General features: G+C 47.6%; 4 protein-coding genes across 4 annotated transcripts; 1 reads left to right on the forward strand and 3 right to left on the reverse strand.

Annotated features, from left to right (window-relative positions):
• Positions 1-4,704: 4,704 nt before the first annotated feature.
• HOO65_021164 (uncharacterized protein) lies at positions 4,705-5,277 on the forward strand (the record flags this gene model as incomplete). Its single annotated transcript, XM_071000269.1, has 1 exon — positions 4,705-5,277. One exon carries the CDS (start codon positions 4,705-4,707, stop codon positions 5,275-5,277), a length of 573 nt encoding a protein of 190 aa, XP_070861802.1.
• A 1,732-nt stretch (positions 5,278-7,009) lies between these two features.
• HOO65_021165 (Vegetative incompatibility protein HET-E-1) lies at positions 7,010-11,047 on the reverse strand (the record flags this gene model as incomplete). Its single annotated transcript, XM_071006304.1, has 4 exons — positions 7,010-8,266; positions 8,329-10,381; positions 10,799-10,937; positions 10,993-11,047. 4 exons carry the CDS (start codon positions 11,045-11,047, stop codon positions 7,010-7,012), a joined length of 3,504 nt encoding a protein of 1,167 aa, XP_070861803.1.
• Positions 11,048-18,540: 7,493 nt separating this feature from the next.
• HOO65_021166 (Vegetative incompatibility protein HET-E-1) lies at positions 18,541-19,989 on the reverse strand (the record flags this gene model as incomplete). Its single annotated transcript, XM_071006756.1, has 5 exons — positions 18,541-18,837; positions 18,986-19,063; positions 19,118-19,282; positions 19,381-19,855; positions 19,910-19,989. 5 exons carry the CDS (start codon positions 19,987-19,989, stop codon positions 18,541-18,543), a joined length of 1,095 nt encoding a protein of 364 aa, XP_070861804.1.
• A 264-nt stretch (positions 19,990-20,253) lies between these two features.
• HOO65_021167 (Retrovirus-related Pol polyprotein from transposon TNT 1-94) lies at positions 20,254-25,241 on the reverse strand (the record flags this gene model as incomplete). The annotated part of the gene is made up of 4 exons (XM_071006266.1): positions 20,254-22,650; positions 22,722-23,338; positions 23,690-24,693; positions 25,111-25,241. 4 exons carry the CDS (start codon positions 25,239-25,241, stop codon positions 20,254-20,256), a joined length of 4,149 nt encoding a protein of 1,382 aa, XP_070861805.1.
• Between the last annotated feature and the right edge of the window lie 1,305 nt (positions 25,242-26,546).

The raw sequence follows: 26,546 nt of genomic DNA on the forward strand, positions 1-26,546 counted from the left end.
AGCTATTATTCCAGAGAAGGAAAAGAAACGAGAGTAAAGAGGAGCAGAGAGAGCAAGCCAAGACCTTTGGGGGTGTGGTGCCGACGGGTGGGTGGTGTGTGCGTGCGTGTATTGTGTGTTGTATACGCGAGGTATAATCTGGTATCGTCCCAATATGTGCAGTGCAGTCCCTGCCCGTTCTTCCGATTTTGCTCTGGGCGTGCGGCAGTGGCTCTGCTTCTGGCTCTGCTTGTGCTTCGTGCTTGTGCTTGGGCTTCGTGCCTTGCCTTGTGCTCTGTCGGGGGCCATAGATGCCGCTACAATATATTGTGTATTGGTGTGTTCTGGACGAGCAGTGCTTGGTGGCAGGGTGGGTTCTCGCAGCAGCAGCAGCAGCAGCAGCAGCAGCAGCAGCACAGTGTTCTCTGTTCTCTGCTCTCTCCTTCTGGGCTATTTTCTCGTCCCCTTCCTCTCTCCCTCTGTCCTCTCTCCCTCCGTCCTCTTTTCCCCCTCTCCCTCGCACTGCCCTTTCTCTTTGTTGCTCTCTTTTTCTACCATCTGTACTCTCTCTTTTGGTGGTCTGCTCCCCTTGCTCTTCCTCTTGTCTGCTCCGCTATCATCTTGGCCTTTCCCCCTTCCCTGGCTCTTCGTCTGGCTCGTGGTGTTGGAATTGGACTCGACAGGGGCCCCTTCCGGGTCTGCTGGTGGGGGAGGCAGGGGGTGTTACATGCCAAGACTCAATGTGGTGAGATGGGGGTGTGTATAGAAGGAGGCTACCGTTAATAAGACAACTGTGAGCAAGGAGAGATAATAAAAAAAGGCAGAGACAGGGCCGTTCTGCTGGCTGTTCTGCTTGCTAGCCAGCCAGCCAAAGTTTGGGTCGACCAAGCTGTTGTCACGGATTTTCTTTTTCTTTTCTTTTCCCCTTCCTTTTTCCCCATGCACAGTCTTTTGAGGCTTATTTGATTGTTTTGCTGCTGTTCGAGCTTCTTCTCAGGCCCGGGTTCCCTTTCTCGAGTCTCCTCCTTTTTGAACACCCCCCCCCCCTTCTCGAGTCTCCTTTCCCCCTCCAAACAATCTTGGGAGGGCTCAGCGGTGTTGTTTCTGTCAAATCCTGTGAATGTCACTCAACACATAACACAACATACAAACACGGACACAGACACAGATACACCACTCCCTCTCTCTCTCTCTCTCTCTCTCTCTCTCCCTCTCTCTCTCTCTCCCTCTCTCTCTCTCTATCACCCGCCTCGAGCTCGATCTGCAGGTCATTATCTCGACGTGAGATATGAGGCGGGATTCGAATTGGCTGGTTTCTTGATTCGACTAGCCCAGCCCACTGGCTAACATGACGTCCTTCCTACTACGTTATCTTACTACTTAAAACAGAACATCCCTCTTCCTTCCTGCTCCCATGTGAACCTTGAACTGTACAACTTTCGTTGTCTTTAACCACCCGTCCTGGCCATAAGCCGGCTGCTCTTGTGATAAGTTCATATGATCCTGCTATTTTTCCGTGTCTCTGCTTCCTTGTACTATCCTACTTTGCTCCGTCGCCCGTACTGATAAGGCAGGACGGCTCTACTAGTTCGTGTCTGTTCGGCCAAGTCTTATCTCTAACAGCAGTGACAAGAGGAAAGAGAAGCATGACAGCGCTTAGGTCGAGGAACAACTTTGTTTAGTCGCTAGGCTTGAAAGAGCACTAGGCTGCGTGGCGGAGGGCATATGATAGGGTTATTAAGGATTGGAAGCGACTAGGAAAGCTCCCAGGCAAGCTACTAGGGTTGATCTTGAGAAGGTTAATATCAATAGCTTAATAATAATGAATATCGGGGCTAATTCTGCAAGTGAGAGTGCTAATCATTTATCCCTGGGGCTTGAAACTTAGGGCGATTGCAAGCACTGACTGATACTATAGCTGGCTGAGGAAGCGAGGATCCGCGCAGCATAGCTCGAGAGAGACTGATGGACATCCAGGTCTACGCGGCCAAGGAGGGAGGCTGTTGTGGAAGCACCAGACTGTCCAGCTTATATAGCCTGAGCGGTCGGAGCTTAGGGGACGGAATAGCGATTTTGCCTGGCACCAAAGAAACGTTGCCGGGAAAAGCGGGCTCTCGGATGGCGCTCCGGGCCTGGAAGAGCGGTCAGATTGGGAAGAAGATAAGTATGTTGTTGTCATGTAGTCGCCATCACATACGGCCATAGCTTGTAGAAAGCACGGGATCCCGTCCGCTCTCCCCTAGTTAACCTACAAAGCGCTGGAGTAGTACTACGGTGGGTGACCACGTGGGAATCCCCAGTGCTGTATGTCTTCTTTTTGGGTGTCTTTTTGTCCTCCCATATTGCTAGAAAGCTTACCTATAGGCCTTGACAACTCACCTGTCTGTCACATACGACCACAGCTTGTAGAAAGCACGGGATCCCGTCCGCTCTCCCCTAGTTAACCTACAAAGCGCTGGAGTAGTACTGCAGTGGGTGACCATGCGGGAATTCCTAGTGTTGTATGTCCGTCCTTTTTGTCACGATGCTGTTCATGACGCGCTTTGCTCGTTTCCACGCCATCGTGGCTGTAATGCCAAAAAAGGGACAGGAAAAAAAAGAAAAACAAGAAAAGAAAAACAAGAATAGAAAAACAAGAAAAAAAAAAGAAAACCCTGGATATACCCTAAGACTAAAAATGGGCCCCTAACCCTCAGCTTCCCCTCCAACATTCGTGCCTCCTGTCTCAAAGTTACGAATCTCACAAAAACATCACATAGGATTTTTGTGCAGCCAAGGCCCTACAGCCCATGATAAAAACCGATGGCCGAATCAAAGAAGAAGAAAAGAAAGGGAACCCTTTTTAGTGTCATGGATGTAATCCTCTAGAGGCCCCGACGAAGAAGAGGCAACAGGCTTCAACTCAACGGCACCGCCCGCCCGTCGGGTTGTGGGAAGGAGAGCTGGCAACGCTGTGCTTTTGCTCGCCTGTTCTGTTGTTTAGCGTTTGCGTACTCGATTTCCACGGCAATACGGTGGCATCCACTGAGCGGAAGGGGCTTGGATGACCTCATCCCCCGACAAGCGTTCGTCCTGAATGTTTTTTTTCTGACCGCAGAAGTCGAAAAGTCCAAAACTGCCATGCACGACCATGACACACGGACCGAGTATACACTACAGCCCTTTTTCCCAGAAATAGCTTGGGCCTATACAACCGCAAACGCCCAGAATCATCTCTCTCGCCAGGGCGGACGTAGATATGATATACCGGATGGTCTTGCCCCGCGAGGCTAAAGGCCAGCATACTAGAAACCCTCCGAGATGAAAAAAAGCACGCCAAGTCTTCTAAAAGATCTTCAAGGAACTGAAGGTATGCTTGGGCGGAGGAATCTAGAAGGGGCTGGCTGGCAGCGAACTGTCAGTAGCCTTGTTAGGCAAACACACAGCTGCCTAGACAGACAACAAAGGAAGTGGTGGTGGTGGTGGTCAAGGTTTTTCTGGCAGCTATCACGGAATACACTGCAGATGAACACAATAGCGAAGCACGGCATCCAATCAGATGATATCTATAGCGTTGACGAGACTAGCATTATGATGAGCATGATTCAGAACAGAATGGTCGTCACAGGCACAAATAGGCATGGAAAGCCAAAATCGGTGCAGCCTGGAAACCGGGAATGGATTACAGTCATTCAGGCGATCAATGCAGAAGGCTGGCCGATCGCGTTGTTTATCATCGGTGCGGGCCAATATCACCTTGCCAACTGGTACCGAGAAAGTAACCTTCCGGGCGGTTGGGCTGTTGCGACGACCCGAAATGGATGCTTTGTAGCCCTCGTTTCCAAGACTGAGTTATTCCCGGCATTCTACGCCGCATTTCAGGATACTATGACGGAAAAAACACCAAGCCAGCCTTCAGAGGGGCCGGGCTTGTTCCTCTTGACCTAGGAAAAGTGGTCTCGAAGCTTGATGTGCAGCTACGGACTCCAACGATGCCTGAGGAGGAGGCTGAACTCTTGACCCCTTGGGTCTCAAAGACCCTAAAGACCGTGCCTGAGGCTCAAATTATTGCAGTTTAGTACTGAATATGGAAGCCGGTGAAGATGGGCGGAAACACAAGGGGTGAGTGAAAGTATTTCACCCTGCTCACCAGCACAAACTTCTAGATAGACTCCTTTCCCTCCCCATCAATCAATAAAGATTTTATACGTATCATAGCAGTGCGCCTAACCCGTAACACAAATCTCGGCCAGATTACCTCGAGAGACGAGTTGCAAGACGTAAAAGTAGCTCTCCAGAGTCAATTCTAGAAGCTCTAAGATCTCCTAAGGGGACAAAGATAGCCGTGTATAATGCTTATTAGAGGCCAGGGTCAAGGACCTTGAACAGGCGAATGAGATACTAAGCCGGCGTCGGAGGGCAAAAAGGACCCGACGACAGAGACGAAGGGTCATGACAGTAGAGGAAGGAAGGCAAGCAATTGATCAAACGGATGTGTTGAGAGAGCCTCCGCAGGTGTTCCCGATAAGCTTGGAGTGGATTGATAAGAACCTGGCTTGTCGATGAAAAAAGGGCCAATGTAACAGGCTATGAGCCTACATCGATATATCGAATCACCTTTGGAGAACGATGATTGTTTTTGAACAGCATATAAGAGTTGCTTGTTAAATTCTATTTTGTTATTTTTGCGTCATTTCCATAATACTACACAACCAGCGGAACGAATCAGACAAGTGACACACCAGAATGTCGGCCAAGCTTGAAGGTAACAGCTGGAAGGAGTGGGAAGCAAGCTTTGTGCTTCAGCTGCAGAATGAGGGACTGCATTACTTGCTGGACGAAAATCCAATGGAAGGCGTGGAGAGAGATGGCAAAGGTTCTGGAGGGAACCGAAAGGAAGATGAGGAATTGGCGAAGCGTATACTTGACCTTTGCTTGAGTGAGCCTTTTCGAGTAATACGCAAACAGGATAAGGTCCGAGAGGCCTACAAAGTATTGGAGAAGATTTGTGCTCTCGACGTCCTCGATGCTGACTTCGATGTTATGGAAAAGTACTTCCGGTCATCTTCGAGGAGGGGGCTGAACATGCTCCGGAACTGGTACTACTACCAGTCAAAGTTGTCACTGTACAGCACGGAGGAGAAGATGGGCGAAGACTTGATGTTTAAGCTTTCCCTGATGGGACTCCCAAAGGAGTACAGAGATGTGGCGAAGCAGTGTTATCGCGAGAAACTGTCAGCCGAGACAGCGTTGAAACTGCTGGAGGTGTGGGTTGTGGGTCCAGGGTCACATGACAATCTGACCCTGACCCCACTCTGAGATAGATGTACGAAGCGTCAGCTTCGGAAGTCTGCCACAGAGTTTCCTTCCTTCTTCATCAAGCATTAAGAATCAGAAGAATCGACATACATTTTAGGATCGCTATTCATACGAGTCTACCGTATCCATACGCATCTACGTGAGTGATTATAGCGTTCTGTTTACTGTGGCCAATAGCATAGCATGCAGGGTTACAACTGCCGTATCATAGACGCAGGCGTAACACCCACAAGGGAGTATCAACCTCAGAGAAGACTGAAGAAAGAACGAAAACACGAAACAGGTCTAGGCCGAAGTGCTTCAATTGCAACAAGGAAGGGCGCAAAGCGGCGGGTCACGGCAGCCTGGGCTTCCGCCGCCATATCTTGCTGGGGCCCTGTCTGGACCTCCATACATTCCATCTAGTCTAGAGCGGCATCGGGGACGATCGACTTGAGGCAGGCTTTCTTCTTTTCGGAAGTCAACTTCTGTTGTGCCTTCCAGATTGCGCATCTCTCCTCCGCCGTGGACTCCTTTCGCAGGAGGCAGTCTTTTGAGTCTGCCGGATGCGGGCCTCTGCATACGAAGCAGACGGACACACACTGGTGCTCCACCTCGCAGCATGATGGGTGCCTGTTGCTTTCGTGCTCGCTGGGGACGCGGTGTTTGCACAGTTGGGCCCTGGAGCATAACTGCGGGAGGACTGAGCGATTACTTTCGGCTTTTCGTCCAAAAGATGTGCTGGGATGAACCTAGAGCCCATCATCAGCTGTCTTGGGACCTGTGTTCCAGGCCTCAATTCAGATGACGCCCAACCGGGCCTACAAAGTAAGTGTCTGTGTTGACTACTTGCGCTACATCGGTGCCTGGCTCGATGTGGTTCTTGATATTGCCGCTGTTCTCTAGCAGAGTCGGGCGGCTATCCTTGTTCGCTACAAGTGCAAAATTGAATTTAGTTGTTGAAATATTTTGTCATGTTTTTAACTTCGCGTCTGGCTTCGATCGAGGCCGAAACTTTTGCTACGCAAGATTATCATATGCGTTATCTCATAGTTTTGAAGTACTCAGAGGTTGGCGAAGGGGAGAAGGGAAAATTAAGAAATTCTACAATGATCAACCGCTAATACCAAGTATTGATCTTCGTATAAGGGGCAATATGTTTATTGAAGTGGTGAATTCGATAAGGAAAGGTTCTGCTATTTTTCCGTACATGATAAGTAGCCTTGAGAAACTAAGTGGCAGGAAACCAGATGTCGCGGCCCCTAAAACCAGTTGTAAGGCCCAGCCTAGCTTAAATTATGATCGTGGGCTTGAAGTGCGGCAAGTGTTTTATGATTCAGGATTTGATTGTAGGATGTTGGAAGGACAAAGAAAATTGATCAGGGAAATGGTTGAGCAAACGCGGGAAAAGTGCGTCACATACCTGGATGCATCGCATGGTTAGTATGTACATTACGAATCATTACAAGTCTTGGATCAGCGGGGAGAGCTAGGCTTACGCGAAAAAATGGATGGAACTTGAGAGCTGTCTAACAACTATGGTATAAAGGAGTAATTAGTTTTTGACTGACGACAAAGCGGATCTTATTAGATAATATATCGAAAAGACTTACATGATGTAGATCGAGAATCAGGACATGGAATCTGATGTAGTGAAACAATTATTGGGAATAGTTGACTAAAGGGTGAAATTCTTGCTTCGGCATTCTGGGCGGATGATGGAGTTTGCGATTTTGGTCGAAAGCTGGTGACCCTAGCCAATGGATCTGAATCGCATGACTATGATACGGAGAGAGGAAGTGCTGAACGCAACTCCTTGCCGTGCTATGGCTGACTTCACAGGACGATACGATGGTGGTAGCCAAAGGACCCTTTTTTGTTCCCGCAAAACCCAAACACCATCAGCACTAATATAGTAGTAGTCAAATTTGGAGTGAAGAGAAGAAGGCTGGTCAACGAATGATGGCGATGGCGGTCGCTGAGCGCTAGTTGAGAACACTGCTGATGTCACATTCCCATGATGGCCCTCAAGAGTCTGAAGGCACGCACCAGAAGTCGTATCCCAGATCTTGACTGTCTTGTCATAAGACCTTGATGCCAGTCGCTGTCCATCATTGGAGAAGACCACTGATGTCACGTAGCTACCATGGCCCTCAAGAGTCTGCACACACGCACCAGAAGTCGCATCCCAGATCTTGACTGTCTTGTCCCAAGACCCTGATGCCAGTCGCTGTCCATCATTTGAGAAGGCCACTGATGTCACATCTCCATAATGGCCCTCAAGAGTCTGCACACACGCCCCAGAAGTGGCATCCCAGATCTTGACTGTCTTGTCCCAAGACCCTGATGCCAGTCGCTGTCCATCATTTGAGAAGACCACTGATGCCACGTAATCTCCATGGCCCTCAAGAGTCTGCACACACGCACCAGAAGTCGCATCCCAGATCTTAACTGTGCAGTCATTCGATCCTGATGCCAGTCGCTGTCCATCATTTGAGAAGGCCACTGATGCCACGTAATCTCCATGGCCCTCAAGAGTCTGCACACACGCACCAGAAGTGGCATCCCAGATCTTGACTGTGGAGTCCTCCGACCCTGATGCCAGTCGCTGTCCATCATTTGAGAAGACCACTGATGTCACAGACCGAGTATGACCCTCAAGAGTCTGCAGACACGCACCAGAAGTTGCATCCCAGATCTTGACTGTCTTGCCCCTAGACCCTGATGCCAGTCGCTGTCCATCATTTGAGAAGACCACTGATGACACAATGTTTTTATGACCCTCAAGGGTTCGCAGACAAGCATCCCAGTTTGATTCGACCTTCGGCTTTAGCTCGATGCAGTCTGGCTCTTCATGACTAAACATTTGTCTTATCAAGCTGTTTGTAGGGCTGAATATGAGAGCTGAGATATAAACTTGCAGGGGTGCAATCTCAATAACTCCTGCGCAAAACAAAAAAAATCGATGAGCGTCGTGTACAAGGTCTCGCAAATTTTGAGGTGCTTTCTCCTGTTACAAAATGTTAAATGTTGTTCTATCGAAGATCTCGCGATTCTCATCAAGCAACTTACTGAGTATAGCTTTAGCTTTTCCATTGCTCTTCCCGCAATAGAAATGCCTCTTAAGAGACTAACCGCCTCCAGCCATTGAAGGTACTTCTCACGTAGAAAGGCCAAGATCTCGTCGTTTTTGCTGATCATCCTATCTGCTGATGAATCGATGAGATGGTCAACCCAGAAGAAGCAAGGATATCCGATAGCGGCTAGCGGATCAGGCTGAGGGAGTGGGACTTCCTCAATGAGGTATCCAGGTGCTGTTAAGTTGTACATGTCACGCCGTAGCTCTTTGTGAAGAACATCAAGTGATCGCAAAAAGATAGTCTGGTGCTGGTGTTGAATTCCGAACGGCAGAATCTTGCCTAAAGCTTTTTCTTGGAAATAGTCCTTAGCTGACTGATGGACGAAAGAAATGACGTTGTTATGAATAGTCAAGAAGGACCCGCATAGGGCGATGAGCTCTTCCACCTCTTGCTTTTCCTCGCTTTCAAGCGACTCAACAAGGACACATAGTTCTTCCAACGTCAGAGGCCGGTATGCAACAAAGACTTGAGCCATAATATCCCTGTAGATTTGTGCATCATCAGAAGCGAGGATCTGTTGCACCATCCTCTCATATAGTGCATCAAGCCCAGGAGGAAACGACGTCAGTTTGTTTGGGGTTTGCCGTTTTCGACAGTTGGAAAGCTCTTGACAAACCAGGGACACCCAGAGGAAAGTTCCATTGGCATTCAAGCGTAAATGTTCTAAGACAGCAAGCTTCATCTCGCTTTTGTAGTTCTTTTCCTCTGCAAGCTCATCCACCTTGAATTTGATGTAAGAGTCTACTGCTTCAGAAATCGAGTCTTGGTTTATCTCCAGATGAATTTTGGTCTTTTGTTTTGCCTTTTCCAGGATTTGCTCGATTTCTGGCCAATTGCGACTTGACACAATCCATTTGGCGGGCGAAGGCTTGGCGATGAATTGAAGGAGGTCTTTCTGGCCCGTACTGCACTCGTCCAAGGCATCAACAATCAGGATGGCATTTTTCAGGCTCGGGTCAATCAACATAGAGGTGAGTATTTCGCATAGCTCATGCCAAGCACCTGGACTTGTGAACAGATTTTGATTGTAGTCGTACTTGTCTCGTACATGCTTGGTGAGATGTGGATTTTGGCGTGCTAGGCGATATATCAGACCTCGCAGCACAGAGGTAGCTGTGTTGACTCGATCATTGGTGGCTTGGCAAAAGAAGTAGGATAGAGACGTCGGATTGGTTTGCTCTAACTCATCGATGATGCCGCAGACGAGCATTGTCTTGCCCTTTCCAGGGTCCCCCTTGATCCAGAGGATTGGGGATTCGCTTTCTTTGCGGAACTGCTGGAAGTTCTCGTGGCTGAGGATCCATCGATACGACTCTCGTAGCAAACCACCCTTCCTGCTTTCAATATCCTTCTTGTCTGTGGAGGGATCGGTATTACAGAGATCGGAAAGGCATTTCTTGTCGTTTTCATCGTGCTGGGCTTTGGGCTGAGAAACACTACTCCTGGTGAAGGTATCGACAAACCGCTCAACAGATGGAGTTTTCTCTCCGAGGTAGTTGGCAGTGTGCGCTGCGATATTACTAAACATCTGGGGGCCCAAAACTTTCTTGTCTCCTAGGCCAATTTCAACATTGAATCTATGATAGACTCCAGGGCTTTTGTACTTGTGTCTGAGTCGCAAGTCGGTCTGCTTAGAGCTAGTGGCCATCTTCTCGAGTGCTTCAAGCACAGACCTTCTCGAATCGCTAATTTTAACAACATCGCCGAGGCCTGTTCCAATACTCAATATCATGATGGTTCTACCGGGAAACTGCCTTTCGGCCTCCGAGATAAGAGCTTCACATGGGTTGCTGTAGCCATAGCTAGCGTCAATGAACTCAATTCCGTCGCGACCAAGTTTGATTGGGTCAAAGAGGGTGATCGCTGCAGAGGTAGCTCTGGCCGCCTGCCAAACCTTGCAGTCTGTGAGGTGTCCAGGGGTGTCATATGTTGTTAAGAACGTTGGTCGGGTTTCGATATTGGCTTTAGTCATTGCCAGCACAGCACTAGATTAACATGGAACATTAGTTATGTTGAAACTTTTTATGCCTTGTAGGCCAGCTTTTGCAGTACCTACGTCTTCGTGCAATTTTCATCTGCCAACAACATGTCTCCATGGGGACATCCGTCAGTGCCAGGAATATGTCTGTTTCTCTTTCGCCGCGGACACTTTGCGTGGGTGCGGTTTTTGCAAATCATTCGCTTGATAGCGGCCTCTAACTTCGTAGCTGAAAAGGCACTCGCAGGTATTGTAGACGCACGTGTTGGCCCCGGGACAAATATTTTTTTCGCGAGGCTTTTATACTCTTTAATCGATTTGCCGATGCTCATTTTCAGTCGGCCGAGCATAATCGCAATGATCCTGTACGAAGATTATTAACGAAGATTCTCTAATGCGTACTCACAGCTAGGCAATGTCATACCCTCCCGTTCCCGTCCCGCCAATCAAGTCAAACTTGTCGCAGGGCCTTGGTATTTCAGATAAACCTTCTGACTTCTGGATGCATTCCATGATGTTTTCGAGTATGAGCAAGGTAGACAGCCCACAGACACCACCGCCATCTGTAGCAGTTAGCGACATGATGGTAAGCTATTGTTTAGACATCAGAAAACATACCGAGAGACAGAAGCCACACCGGCGGGCCAGTGGTTTGCGGCGCAGAAGAGTCCATAGTGATGCGATGAATGTGATATGGTTACAGAAATTAAAGAAGTGGATTGAGATGAACGAGGCGCATGAAGGGTAAAGCATCAATAGGTAGATGGTCACGGCTAGTCAGTGTAAGATAGCTCTGATCTTGACTTTCTAGATGCGAGCTCAATTATGTAAGAAACGAGTAGCAAGGAGTGCACAGGAGAATTAAGTTCAGCAAAGAGAAAAACACTGTTATTCGAGGCGAACCGCGCCCAAAAGTGTAATCTGAACCTCTTCAAGCCTAAACAAGCCATCCCAAGTGTCTGCAGATTATTAGCTACATGTCGGAGACTCGTTGATGCCTAAGCAGTAAGCGGAGTAGTTGTTTTCTCTGTAATCATGATATGATGTATGGTAGCATCGCATGCTTGCCACTGCGACCTGCGACAGTTAAATTACATACGTTCCGTCCAGGTGAGCCACTGGTGTACGATAGACAGCTGCTCATCAGCACTGTACAGTCAAGTACCTTTTGACATCATGGGCTTCATATCGCTACTGCGCTGGGCAACACTTTCACCACTCACTTGATAAAACTGAATTTTTGGCGAAATGTCACATGTGCTAGAAATTGAAGCAGCCATGTTGTAGGAACCAGTTTCCTACCGATGAGAATAAGCGCTGGCTCATTCGGAAAACATGGGACTCACTCCTTCAGCCTGATTCAGCCTGCTTTCAAGCCGATATGATCCTCCCCAAAGGATCAAGGCTTCCGCCCATTTTCTATGCCCAAAGTACTTCTATTGCAGGATTTCTGACATCCTTTGATCCTTTGTATACAGGGCTTTCTCCCGATATCAAGGCACAGTGTGAGCAGGAGTTTGGCGTTGCGTGGTATAGAATAGGTCTTATTGTTTGAATCAGTTCTTTTATTGAAAGTTTTTACTTCTACACTGCGTCCTTGGACTTCATTCCTTTTGTGTTGTGCTCATGAGAATTTGTGAGAATTCATGATAGGTGTCAACCCTTTCATGGGGGTTCAGCCACAGGAGCTGTGGGTCTTGGTTTTGAAGAAGTGGGGCATGTATTGGACGCCACCTAGCATGTGCGCCACGCAACATGTCGTGTGGAATAGATCTTATTGGTTTGAACCAGTTCCTGTTATTAAAGTTTTCCTTCTACATTACATCCCAAGACTTCATTCCTCTTATATGTACTCATGAGGATTCGTGGTAGGGTGTCAGAGGGCGGCCTCCTCGATCGGCGTTGGAGTCCGTAGCTGCACATAAAGCTTTGATGTTACGCTTTTTCTATTCAATGGAACAAGCCCAGCCCCTTTGAAGGCCCCCCCTGATATTTATTACTTTCTACCATGCCGGCTTGGTGGGCATCATAAAAAGCTAGAAAGAAATCAGTCTTGGAAACGTGGGTTATCGAGCACCTGATTAGATGCTCGATTTCTCGACTATGGGGCCTATTGAGTGGCTCAAAGCATCCATCATCAAGAGGCTGAAGTAGGTAAGACGATTGAGGTGGCATACACAGCATGATACTGTGGTTGACTTCACAATATTTCTCAAATCCGATAGAGTGATGGTTGTCATGCCCATCAAGGATCAGAAGCCGATGGCGACTAGTTGATCGAGGTATAGTATCTTGGTCAAAGTGCCTGGGATACTCAAGACATGCATCATTATTGGTTCAGCCATTGTCAGTTGTCACAATAGCCCCATCGTCTAGAAGGTTGCTTTCTTGGTACCAGTTAGCGAGGTGATACTGGCCCACAACCACGATGAACGGCGCGATTTCCCAGCCTTTTGCGTTGATCGCCTGGATGACGGTAGCCTGATTTACCCTTACCATGTCTTTCCACACCTGTGACAACCATTACACTTGCATTAAAGTCCATAGTAAAACCAGTCTCATCAAAGTTATAGACGTCAGGTAGGGTGATACCATACGTCGCAATTGTGCTTTCTACAAGCCTAAGCCAATCGTGAATAAGAGCTGGATCTCCGCATTTAGCTTTCTCGTAGTCACAGCTATGGTTAAAACGCGTCTTGAGGTCTGGTTGTCGCTTGATGAAGTTAGCACTTGCTGACGGGTGACGTGTCACAGTCGGCGAACAGTCGGTTGGCCATTTCTTCTACACCATAAAGCCGGGCGAGAACCCTCGAGGGCCTAGGTCGATAATCTATTCGATAAAGGTCTGTTCCTCTAGGTTGGGTGGTTTGCACGGTTGCGGGGCAATATCTCAGGTGGGAGTTTGCCATGATGTCGATCATGAAGGGCACCAGGAGTGAGAATTATATCATTATCTTCGATTAACCATAGCATACTCGGTAACTGAGAAATAGTTGAAAAGAGAAAGTAAGGGGACTTGCGGGATTTCTTTGCGACTTCCTATGTTTTCCAACTTTCTATGCATCTACGTTATACATACAATGTCATGTTAGTTGATATAAAATGATTCTCAAGTGCCTAAAGTTGAACTATCGAAAATACTAGTGATAGACATATCATACCACCATCTTCTCTGCCCACTAGGCTGAAGGGAAGAACTCATTTTCGAACTTGATTAATTCGTACGCCTCTGTAGTCTTTTCTAGCTTTTGGCTATGGACGTCATGTCGAAGTGACTCTAGCAAACGTAAGACTTGCTGCTTCACCTGTGCCAGTTTGTTTTCTTGTGATTCATGAAATATAGGATATTGCTTGGAGTCCAGGCCAACGCACAAGATCACCCCGAGATTCTTTCTTGAATTTCCTGAGGGCACTCGAACTTCAGTGCCATAATTTGTGCCCCTCAGACACACCATCAGACCAATGATAGGCACTTCGTTGTCAAATTCAAGCTTCTGAAATCCATACTCAGTGTGGCGATAGGCAGAGTTCAATGAGTCTAGCTTAACTGAATGAGAGACCTGATTCTTTACTTAGTAAATTGGGTTCTCCATCGGCGGTGCCAGTCAAAAGATTCCGGGCCTCATCGATACAGAGAACAAATTGAAGGGGGGGAGTAGAGCTATCAGAAATAAAAGTGTTGCTTCTAGTAGTCCGCTTCACCTTATGCCCAGCACTCGTGAATAGATGTCGACAGTAGGTATCAAAAGGCTTCCAGTCATCATTTGGACCTGGTTTGTGAAGGAATGGGGGTTTATAGATGGCGAACTGAAGGCTAGATGCGATAAGATTCTGCTGTTTTCCACAGTCCTGGTCAGTTTGGTAATTGAAAAAGTGTGCAGGGCCAATTCCAAACGTCCGAGCCAGTCTGGCAAGATGCAGAAGTGCCTCAACTATTAGGGACCATTTCCATTCTATGGCTGCCCGCTGGTCTAGAGGGCTTCCTGGAACCTGCGTTATTCAAGGCATCTAGAATGAGAAAGGCATAAGATGACCTGCGCGGAAAGCCATTCGCTCTCTCTGGAGCAAAGTTCAGGTAAATGACATATTTGCCATGTTGAACAGCAAGCTGAGAGACAGAGTATGTTTTGCCTGTACCTGAGGGTCCAACGATGGACGTATAAGGCGACAAATATTTATCTTCTTCAAAGCGAAACCAGTCGTGGTACTTGTCAAGTGTCTCACAGAGCCTAGCACTGCTAGATTGGCAGCCATCATGAGCTCTTTCAGAGGCCTTGAATGCTTTTCGTACTTCTTGGTGAAACGCATGGAAGATCTTATTATCTGTATCACCTGAGAATGTTTTGCTGTCAAACCACTCCTCGAAGTCGGCTTTTAGAGAAAGATGAATTTTGAAGTTGTCCATGTCGAAATTTATATGTTTCTCAAGCTTTTCGAGCTCCCTTGTAAGCTCTGGGAAACTCGCAGTGGTGAAGTATATGATGGGCAAACTAGTTTGTCGGATGCTCATCTTCAACTCATCCTGGTCGATCCCAGTGAAAAATGGGGGGGTGTTTTGACATCCTCAGGCTAATGTGCATATCAGCAGAGATCTATGAACGATGTGAAATTAGTAACCCTAATAAAAGAAAGGTCTATGGCTGCTTTGAAATGGCCGAGCTGCTTCAAGTCTGACTCTATTGTAGAAGTAGGCACAGTCAGTATAAAGCATTCAAAGCATCATCGTCAAGATTGCTTATATGGACACCAACAGCAGGGGTGGGAGTTGTACAGAGCAATGAAAAAGGGTAATGAAGTGGAAGATTAAACAATGAAAGCGAGAAAGTCAGGAAATGGAATTTCAAGGGTTCTAATGTTTGGATATCAGTTCGCTGATGATGAAATGGAGACAGCACATCGAGCTGTTGTATAGTTGATGATGTTTAGATACCACAAGAACCCATGCGTGTACGACGTAACAGTGAGTGTAGCGGGGCACATCAACGTGCACGTGCCGTGGAAATTATAGCTGTGTTAACCCTATGTCGTGTGAGAATATAGGTCCGGTAATTCCATCAAGTTTCCTCCCGGTTCTATCTTTTCCCTCACTCCCAAGTTTCATTACCCCTTTTCTTATATGGCGACCTTTCTGATAGGAACGATGCTCTTATCAGTTTATCTGGACTTCAACCGGAGTGCTCTCCACGGTCCGCTTCCAACCAGCTTAGTGGCTAAATCTCTACATGTTGTGGAGATTTAACAGTAGATGTTAGGAGGACGTACTGAATGTCCTGTGAAGAAGAGGAAGAAGGAATAAGTGATTATTGAAGTTGTTCTGTATCTATCCAAGTCTAGTCCGAGGAGCGGATCTCAGCCGGTTTACATATCCATCACCACCATGTTATAGATCAAGCACATGGGCCTTGGAAGAAGAACCCTTGATGTCCGATACTAACCCTAACGTTTGAGCGAACTACATCAGGGTCAGCAATCCTGGTAACCCTAACTTAGGTCCAGCGCTATTCGGAATAATATCGGGTGAATACACAGCATGATGCATGGAGAGATTCAGAACTTGGTCCCAGACCAGCTCGAATAATACAACATATGTCACCGCAAATACAATACTCTCAGTCCAATGCTATTTCTAGAGCACTAGGCGCTCAGCGATGGACAGCACAGTGAGGAAGAGTGGAATAGGTACACGATCCTTTAGAAGCTTCTTCACTATTGCAGCTCCCAGGAAACGCAAGTAGGAATCCCATTTTGCAGCTTGAATCTTGAGCGCCACAGCAGCAGACATATGGGGGCGAGCAACTACTACTTGGTATGGAGTCGGTTGTATGCAAGGCCTTTAGGTTGTCTTGGATGTTCAGAGGCTCAAGGCGTTGTGGCTTACCGCTGAGAGAGAGTATCCTCGTTGTCAAGCCAGGACATTGAGGCACAATAGCGTCCTCACATATTTGCTATCCATTCACTGTAGGTGTGTTGTGTGGTTAGGTCTAGGGACCGCCAAATAGTGCCAATTATCAGGGAGAGAGGGAAAGCAGCGCATCGAAAACATCTGGGGTAGTTGTGAAACCTCTTGTGCCTTCGGCCATTACATGGGCTTATGAAGCAGGGTCTCTCTCTGCACTTTTCTACATCTGCAACGCTTTTGGCACCTTTTTTTACTACATGAATAACTTGTTTACCTTACCGCTATCATCTCCATTAAGACGCAGGAATCATATGTTCAAGGGAGGCCAGGGCCATCCATGTTACTCACAGGAGGTAGTTTCAAGGTTTCCTGACTCAAGAATACACAACATAGCTCTAACAAACAACACGTGTTTTCGAGTCTTGAACATTGTGCTACCGCAAGGTCTGTGAGATAAATGCAGGGTGCACTAGCCACATTGTCAATGATCATCTAGATGATAAATTCTATCCATATCTACAGCTTATTGGGAAACGCAATGGCTACAACTCTCGTCTGCTCCGACACATACAAAACTACGGTTCCATTGGTCAGAGTGGGAGTTCACTTAGCTTTGCAGTAAGTATTAGTGATTCGAGCTTCTAGTAGATCCAATATTGCATGCAATCCTTTGTCTAGTTACCTGCTTTTGAGTGGCATCTAGGCAGTAAGTGGCTTCATGACTACCGGCTACCAAGGATTGCCATCTCCTACGAAGGTATGAAGGGTCTTAGGCGGCTAGCCTTTATATAGGTAAGTTCGAAACAACCCATCTAACACAAGAGATTTGACCAAGTGTCGTTGTCTCCATCTCTATCAACATCTTAGTGACAGCATTACACAAGCTCGGTGTCACTCATACCAGAGGAGCATTGTTGTTTATTTCCACGCTTGGTGCTCGTTTAGTTGGAGAGAGTTGTCTTGTATGTTATCCCAGTACACTGCAGTATTCGGTTGCTTGATCGATTCTTCAGTAACTCATGGACTCATTTACGCTTTTTAGGGGATTAGTCCACTTGAGCTCTGGGGACTTTTTACCTGCCATGGCAAGCCTGTTTGCCTACCTTTAGATTCTTTCCGGCGTGCCACATTCGTGTAGTTTCGTCAAGGTGGGACGGCGTGCCAATGATTGGATATTGGAAGCGCCATTCACTCTGTGTTACGCCATCGTCCAGTGGGCTACTGAGCATGTAGCGGCCTTTTCTTTTTGGAACCGAAGCTAAATTTCATAAGTAGGTAGTGAGATACAAGCTACAACGATGCAGCAGTTCTAGCTTGGCGGAATCAGATGGGAGCATTTAGGATATCAGGCGTGGAGCCCACGCTCCATCGTCGGTTGAAGCAATTCCATCCTAGACATAGCTGTCAGTGAAAAAGGATATCAATGAGTTTGCCAAATCGATCGAGATGTGATCTTAATAGTAAAAGGGTACAGTGTATACAAGTAGTGACTCAGAAATAAGCGTATGTGCTCCCTGAAATTCAGTGACTGGACCCATGATAATCAATTCTGTGTTAAAAGTGCCAGGATTCCTCCCTGCCTGGTGTTAGATGAATACCTAGCCAGCCCTGCTCCGATCCAAGTACTGATATGTAGATATCCTGATGGGCGTGGGCGGACCAATCATCTTCTTAATGAACTAGAGTTCCCTCTCGATGAATGTTGGCTATAATAAAGTCACGCCAAGTACATACTATATAGGCATATCCTGCCGGTAATCTGAGTCGGGGTTACTGGATTGTTGACCTGACCAAGTTCATTCAAACGCCCTCGCCAAGCCTCTTCCAAGGCCTTTTGTTCGGTCAGGACAGTTGGGTGAGGACTATTTAAATCAGCCAAGTTCCGCACCCCAATCAATGATTAGATAGACAAGATAGAGCGAAGAAGAGACAGGCCCCTCTTCTTCTCTTTCAAGGACACTCAGTACATCTTCGGAATATGTACTATAAAATTATTTGCTCAGCAAGTAGGCAGTCTGGACAATGCTTTCTGGTTTTCCATTTATTCACTGCTAGCGTAAGACTTGACAGAACACAAGGAAGGACAATTGTATAACAGCTCTACCAAGGATGAAATCGATGGGGGAAGAAGGGAAAAGAGCTAAAGCTATCTAACGAAGTCCAGAAGTCAGGGTCTTTTATGCTAGTAAGAAGTGGGCAATATTCCACAGATAATAACACGCTTTTCTTCGTGATCTTTGGCTGGGGCTAGGAATAGAGTGTGGTGTTTAGGCGAGGGCGGAGCCTAAGCTACACATGATCTGTAGATGGTTACAGCTCTCCCCTTCATCAATCAGGATGACCGGCTTAGTGGTCTTTCTTTTGCCCCCAGTCGCCTGGGGCGGGCTCCCTTTGTCTTGGACCGCAGCAGCCTGGGCTTCTGCCGCCATACCTTGCTGGAGCTCCGTCTGGACCTCCATGCACACCATCTGGTCCGGAGCGGCACCAGGGCCGACCGCCTTTGGGCAAGCTTTCTTCTTTTCACAAGTCAACTTCTGTTGTGTCTCCCAGACTGCACGTCTCTCCTAGCAGTTGGGCCGTGGGGCATTTCTTCACACAATGCCAGCTGGGACAGCGGGGGCATTATGTAGTTGCTTTTGGCTTCTCCGCCAGATGGCATGTTGGGATGACCCTAGAGCCCATCCTCAGCTGTCTGGAGACCTTTGTACTGACTACTGGAATTTTGACTATGAGTGTCTTCTTGTTTCCTCGGGTCTTTGGGATCATGTAGACTGGGGCAACCTGTGTTGCCTGTGTGAAGCGGTGACTGGTGATCTCTTTACTTACCTCTACAGCTCAGCCGACCCCATTCAGGCGGCGCTCGAACGGGCCGATCAGGTAGGCATCTGTATTCACTGCTTGCACTACATCGGCGTCTAGCCAGACGTAGTTCTTGGTTTTGTCACTCTTCTCTACCAGAGTCAAGCAACTGTCCTTGTTTGCTAGTAGTGCAAAGCCACTCTTGGTCTTCTACACATCCTTCAGAGCTCAGGGTCTGGTTCCCCAAGTCTAACTGGCATCAAGACACTTTCCCAGTTGCCCATTTCGTTTTCAGCGCTAACTCTTACCAGGGTTCTGTTGTCCTGGCAGGCCACTGGCTGTGAGAAACGCCTGCTCAGGGCGTTCGCAGCTGCCTTGCAGCGCATGACAGTCTGCCACTCGCCGCTCTGTTTGGCAGCCTCACAAGACTTGGCTCTTACAGCAGCACCCTGTGCGTCTGCTAGCTTCAGAGCGACTCTCTTCATCATCTCCGCGAAAGAGGGGGCCTTCTTTCTGCTAGGCGCAGGGCTCGTTGCTTCACCCTGGGCTGTTCCCGGCCTACCCAGGACCTTTCTTGCGGGTTCGCTCGCGGGCCCCTTGCTCCAGCCCCTCTCGCGTCTCGCCAGAACGAAATCCACAGCTTCCTGCGCTCTCAAGAGGATCATGTTCTTGACGACTTCCGCCGTCTCTTGGCCTTCCTCGCGCTCACATTGTGCTTCGAAGTTCCTCATCAAGGGTAGGATCAGCCTTGCGACTGTACCCTTGGGGCCCCTCGAAAGCGTGCTGTCAGGCTTTGAGACTCCTTAGCAGGCTGACCATTCTGTATGCACTGCTTACAGATGCTTTTTGCGGATTTCCTTTTGGCCGATAATGTATTTGTGTTTGGTATTGGGTGTTGTCTGTTCGCTGAAACACATAGGGTTGCTTAGGGTTGATCTCCTTTTCGTAGAGTTGTGTAGAATAGATCTTAATGATTGAATCAGTTGGTTTATTAAAGGGGTTAAGTCTATGCTACGTCCTGGAACTATTCCTTTTGTATTTGTTATGAAATTAGGTTATCTATTAAGAGAACTAAGTTTTTACATGCTATTCAGGACAGGTAACCATATATAAATCGTGTGATTATCCGACATTCTACCGAATAGGGTCAGATTCTCCACAACATTCCCCCAGAATCTGCACTATTCGATGTCCGATCGGTGTATGGCTTCTGGGGCAGGGTTCACATTTATCTGAGATCTGAAGGTGTTGAACTTTCTGGCTATCAGTGGTTTTGTGAATCCATCAGCTAGCATGTTGTCGGTGGTGACGTATTTCAGTGTTATCTTGCCATCACGAATCCATTCCTTGACGGCGTGGTATTGGATGTCGATGTGTTTAGTCTTGGAACTGGCTCCCAGGTTCCCAGCAATCTTCAAAGCAGCTTGGTTGTCTCCGTACATCAATGTGTTGTTCTTCACTTTGATAAGCTGTGCGGTTTGGCTGATGTTTGGTGCCGTCTTCAACTGTTCTAAGCACCAGTTTACCAATCTGTTCAGCCATATTCCTTCTTTTGCGCATGGAGTGAATCCGATGTATTCAGCTTCGGTGGTTGAGGTAGCCACACTTCGTTGCTTTTGAGATTTCCAGTGTATTGGGCCGTTTGCTAACGTGTAGACCATGCCTGATACGGATCTTCTGTCTTTCGAGTTTGCATAGTCTGCGTCGGAATATCCCACCAAGAATTCATCCGTTCCCCCACGGCGCGGCGATGTGAACTCAATGCCGTATCTATTGGTGTCACGTAGATATCTCGCCACCCTCTTGGCTGCATCGAGGTGTCTTTCGGCTGGATCTGAGGTATGTTGTGATAGAGATGATGTGGCGAAGGCGATGTCTGGTCTGGTCATAACGCTCGGGTACATTAGTGTTCCCAGTATTGATTGGAAAGTTGCTTTGTCTGCAGCCTTTTCTCCAGGTTGCTTCTGTTCCAGTACGTCCCAGGAGCCAATCGGAGCGCCTATGGGGCGAGCTCTATGAGCTGTCATGTCCAGTTCTTCTGCCATTTTGTTGATGTAATGTGTTTGTGTCAGCCACATTTTCTGCTCTCCTCTGTCTCGTGATACTTCGAGACCCAAGAAGGTCTTCAGTTCCCCCATGTCCTTGATTCCAATCATGTTCGCGAGGCCTGAGATGAACTTTTGAATCGTTTCCTTGTTGGGACCCGCAACCGCAATGTCGTCGACGTAAATCAGGATCATGATTCCCTTCTTTGGATCGATCATGATGCATTCGTCCTCTGGACATTGGATGAGTCCAAGTTTCGCCAGACAGGGTGCTATTTTGTTTCGCCATGCGTACGACGCCTGCTTGAGGCCGTATAGGGCTTTGTTGAGCTTCCATACCACTCCGTTCTTGTGAAGTGAAGGTGGTGGGGTTAGATGAACCATCTCTCCCAGTTCAGCTTGTGCGAAAGCATTTGTCGCATCTACCTTGTGACATTCCAGATCCATCGTGCATACCAGGGCGAAGAATATTCTGGTCGTTGCCTGTCTTGGAGTTGGGGCATATGTTTCGTGAAAGTCTAAGCCCCGTATCTGCTTGAAGCCTTGTGCCACCAGCCTAGCCTTGAGTTTCCTGGGTTGGTCGTCTATGCCTGGTTTGATCTTGAAAACAAATTTTGTCGTTATCAGTTTCATGCCTTTTTTGTATGGCACCTCTGTCCATGTCCCAAACTTGCGCAAGGTTTTGACTTCTGTTTCAATGGCTTCTCGCCATTCCGTTCCAAGCTTCGGGTGGTTCACGGCTTCTGCGTATGTCCTTGGTTCGCGTTCGGCAAGTTTTGTCATCATGGCTCTGATTCTTTTTGCCGCAGGGTCGTCGCTCTTGTCTCCCCTCTGTTGGATTTGTGCATATGGTCTCTTCAGGATGCCGCGTGTGTAGAGGTCTTGGAGCTGCCTGTTGATCCTCTCTTGAATGTTGTCCGGTGTGTCTATGTCCATGGGTGTTTCCGTTCGTTGCATTGTCTGTGTTGTCTGCATGGTCTGTGTGTCCTCGTGTTCCCGATCGGTTTGGATGTCTGCAGTTATGGGTTCCTCGTTCACGATATCCTCCATTTGATTGTCTCCATCTGGGGGCGTTGTGTCCATCTGGGGTTCTGGTTCATCTTCATCACGTTCCTCTTCATTATGTTCTTCTTCGTCATTTGGCGCGGTGTCAATGATGGCGGAGGTTTGTTCATCGCTGGTTTCTTGACTTGTGGTTCCGGTCGTAACATTCGACGTGTGTTTGTTACTTGTGTCGTTTTCTGGGCTCCTGGAAGGTTCCAGTTGTCCATCTTCTGACCGGATTTCGTCCAGCAGTGAGCCCCCTGGGTTGCTCTCGAAAAATTTTAATGACTCCGTGATGAATGCTTTTCTCTTCTTGATGTCCCAGCAGACGTATCTCCCAGTTACCTTTTCGTCGATCAATAGTAGAATTCCTTCTCTGCCTCGAGCATCCATCTTGTTTCTTTGTTGGGTGTTCGGGTTCTTGTCGTGTGCGTTGTGGAATATGATCTTGCATCCCCACCTGTGGATGTGAGTAGCGTTCGGGGTATGCTGAAGAAAAGTTCAAAAGGAGATTTGGATTCTGTGATGCTTGCCCTGTTTGCGATGAATGCTGCATGAACCGCAGCATATGGCCAGAACATGGTTGGCATCGAAGCGTCGAGTATCATTGTGCGAGTCGAGTCGTTGATTGTCCTGATTGCCCTTTCTGCTGTTCCGTTTTGACTCGATGTACCTGGGATTGTAAATTGAGCATCAGATCCGCAATCCTTTTGCCATCGGAGCGTTAATTTCTTTAGTTCCGGTGCATTGTCGGTTCGGAATGCCTTGATTGTTTTTCCCATTTTAAGTTCTATCTGTCGCTTCCAGTCATTTAGTACATCTGGGGCATCTCGGCGATGCTGAATCGGTAAAACCCATTTGTACTTGGATGAGTCGTCTACTACAATGATGTAGTATTGTGCCTTGTTGACAGCCGTAGGGTGAGGTCCTGATATGTCCATGTGAATCAGGTCCAGGGGCTCTTGGCTCGCAAGATTGTGGGAATGGCCATTTATCTTCGTGATTTTTCCTTTGACACAGACTTGGCAGTGAAAATTGTCTGGTTTCGCAGCGATGGTCCAAGTTTCCTTATCGGCCGATTGTTGGTGAATCTTCCTCAGTTTCTGTTCACCTGCATGGCCGAACTTGACGTGAGCTTCTTCATATGTCATTTGTGTTGCCACTGGTCTCTCGGTTTCTACGCATGGAGTTGTGTATAGCCCATCTTTCTCGATGAGATTCGTGTATCTGCGACCTCGCCTGATGAAGGCTCTTGATTCAGTTGCAGTTACTTCCAATCCTTTTCGGCACAATTTCTTTACGGACAGAAGATTATGGTTCAACCCTTCAACGTGGTAGACATTTATGACTATGTAAGCACCCCCAACATTTATCTTTGCCAACCCAACCATTCGTGTGTCCAGCCTAAGGCCACCCCAGAACACTGGGATGGGGTCTATTTTTCGGAGACTGTAGATTTTGGTTAGGTCGCCTGTCAAGTTGTGTGTGGATGCACTATCGACGATCCAATGGTTGGGGGTTTTCTTACTTTGGTTCTCGTCCATTAGACTCATGTTCGCGGTGATGTTTCTACGCTCCCATGTCTTCTTTGTTCTGCATTCGCTTTCACGATGTCCGAGCTTTGTGCAGAAGAAACATTTGGTCTTTGACCGCTGCTGGCTTTGATCGGGTCGTGTCTGGTTTGAAGCAGAACTCGAACTTGTCTTTTGAAAATTTTTGGGAAGGGAGTCGATTTCGTCATCGATCTTGTACATGATATCCGTCCATTTCCCTTGGGAAAGTTTCAGGTGTCTCTCGAGAATGGTCGCAATGCTCCGAGGGAGGCGGTTTGCCCAGAGATGAATGATGAGCCTGGTTGTCATGCAGGCTGTGGTTGTTCCATCCAATAGATGTTCGAAGTTGGGGATCTCTCCGAACTTGTTTTGGATTTTTAACCATTTTTGGAACATTCTGTCTCCTTCCTTCCATTCCATGTCTTGGAACACTTTTTCGATCAGCTTTGCGTGCTGTTGGTCGGTAGATATTTTGTATCTCATCCGTAGCATTGACCAGCATCGTTTAGCGTTGGGTGCACCGTCGATATAGTCAAGGGTTTCTTCATCTAGGCTTGCACGAATCAGGCCCAGGGCCTCCGTCTCGTCTTCAGCCTTTTCTCTGTCCGTTTTTTCTACGTCCATGGCATTTAGAAACTCCTCTTCTTCAAGGCCCTTGAAGAGATACAGTATCCCAAGACCCTTGAAGTTCCTGATCATGTTGGTTGACCAGTTGGTCCAGTTTAAGTCTGTGAGTTTTGTACTCTTGATTATTGTCGGGTCCAGGAGTCTTGCCGTCGTTTTCGGTTGTTGATCGGAGTTGGTTGAAGTGGTAGACGATTTGATCGCCTGGCTTAACGACATTATCAGTGTCGCAAGGTCCGCCTGTATCTCCTTTTCTGGAGCCGATGGCGTTTCCGGATTCATTTTGTTGGTTGGTTGATTTGCCGAATGTGTGCCGTTGTGTTCGATTGTTGCGTTGTTTTCTTGACGCGTGTATCTGTCCACAGATTTTCAGGGATTCGGTTTGGATATATCTAGATTGTTCCGATTTTATCGGCGGATATCAGTTGTCTGATATGTGTGCGATGTAAGCGAACTTCTTAGATCTTGTAGAGGTGTTCTTAGCTGTAGAAGCACCGGGCTCATAACCTGTTATGAAATTAGGTTATCTATTAAGAGAACTAAGTTTTTACATGCTATTCAGGACAGGTAACCATATATAAATCGTGTGATTATCCGACATTCTACCGAATAGGGTCAGATTCTCCACAACAGTATTGTGGTGTCAATCATGTCACGTGATCAGCCACAATAGGTTCGGATAAGTGGGGCACGTATGGGACGCCACTTAACATATATACCGCGCCACGCAACACCCCCCCTTCTACCGTAGGTAGACCCTTCGTTCGCTCACGATCGACTGATGTTAGGGATTGTAACGATCCAAGTCGAAGTGACGGTTTCCAAATTGTGACTGGACGTTGATGCCGCCGTGCTCTTGACGTTGGCGGCCTTGTCCGCTGGTAAGAATCCGGCCGTCTTCATGGTGAGAATGCTGAGTGTTCTGAAGAGGCCTGGACGAAAGGTGGGAGGCAAGAGAGGAAAATCTTTTGCGGCGGTGGTGTACGACATCAGTCGAAGTAAAGATGGGCTGACAACCAGTATCTAAAATACGCATAGTGTGCGATTTGAAATGAAAAGAAAATTGAGACAAATGCACAGAAAAGAGTGGCAACGTGATGCAGAGGAGAGAGAAATGAGTGTGCTCTACCACGGGTAGTAGAGTGGGAAGGCCGAAATGAAACACTGAGGGTACAGCAGACGGCGACGACAACGGGGTCTGAGTTGAGGTTTGTCTTCGCATACTGACTCATGAGGCGGAACTAGCTTCCACGCCTACATCCTTGAGATCGATATTTCTCGCGTCCGCAGAATAGATCTTATTGAATCAGTCTAAAATGGGAAGACGCAAACGCTCCTGATACTCCAGACGGCGCCGACAATGGGGTCTGAGTTGAGGTTTGTCTTCCCCGCAGATTCGTCAGGCGGAACTAGCTTCCACGCCTACATCGTTAAGATCGATATTTCTCGGGTCCGCAGAATAGATCTTGTTGAACCGGTCTAGAATGGGAAGATGGAAACGCTCCTGGTCCTGCAGATGGCGCCGAAATCGGGGTCTGTGTCGAGGTTCATCGTCGTGAACTGACTCATGAGGCGGGACTTGCTTCCACGCCTACATCTTTAGGATCGATATTCCTACCATTTGTTCTGGGAAACGCAGGCTCATAACCTGTAGAATAGATCTTAATGATTGAATCAGTTGGTTTATTAAAGGGGTTAAGTCTATGCTACGTCCTGGAACTATTCCTTTTGTATTGTGGTGTCAATCATGTCACGTGATCAGCCACAATAGGTTCGGATAAGTGGGGCACGTATGGGACGCCACTTAACATATATACCGCGCCACGCAACAAGTTGTTAGGGGAAAACTTTTGCGTCGTTGTGCAAGTCGCTGCACTATTTTACGTCTACCTACTGTTGTTTCGCAGTAATACGACGACGTGTTTCAGACAAGAGTTGTTGGTTGATGTCATCTTCCAGTGACTCCTGGGCGATCAACCGCGCTTAGATTTTGAGGCTTCTTAGGATCTAGCGCTTAGGCTAGGGGGGCTGCCTGCACGGATACCTGATGCTTTTAGTCTGCGACAACCGCGTGTAAACTGAGCTTGTACTTGAATATATCTATAGTCTACGGGAATCGCAGATCAAACGGCGCCAAACTGGCTACCGGACAGAGTTGGCCCTCTGCAAGGTTTGATGAGCGAAGCGCAATCGCTCCCAAGTTATCGT

The sequence above is a fragment of the Ceratocystis lukuohia genome (assembly GCF_044167205.1).
Source record: "Ceratocystis lukuohia strain C4212 chromosome Unknown Supercontig2_pilon, whole genome shotgun sequence".
Taxonomy (NCBI): Eukaryota; Fungi; Ascomycota; class Sordariomycetes; order Microascales; family Ceratocystidaceae; genus Ceratocystis; species Ceratocystis lukuohia.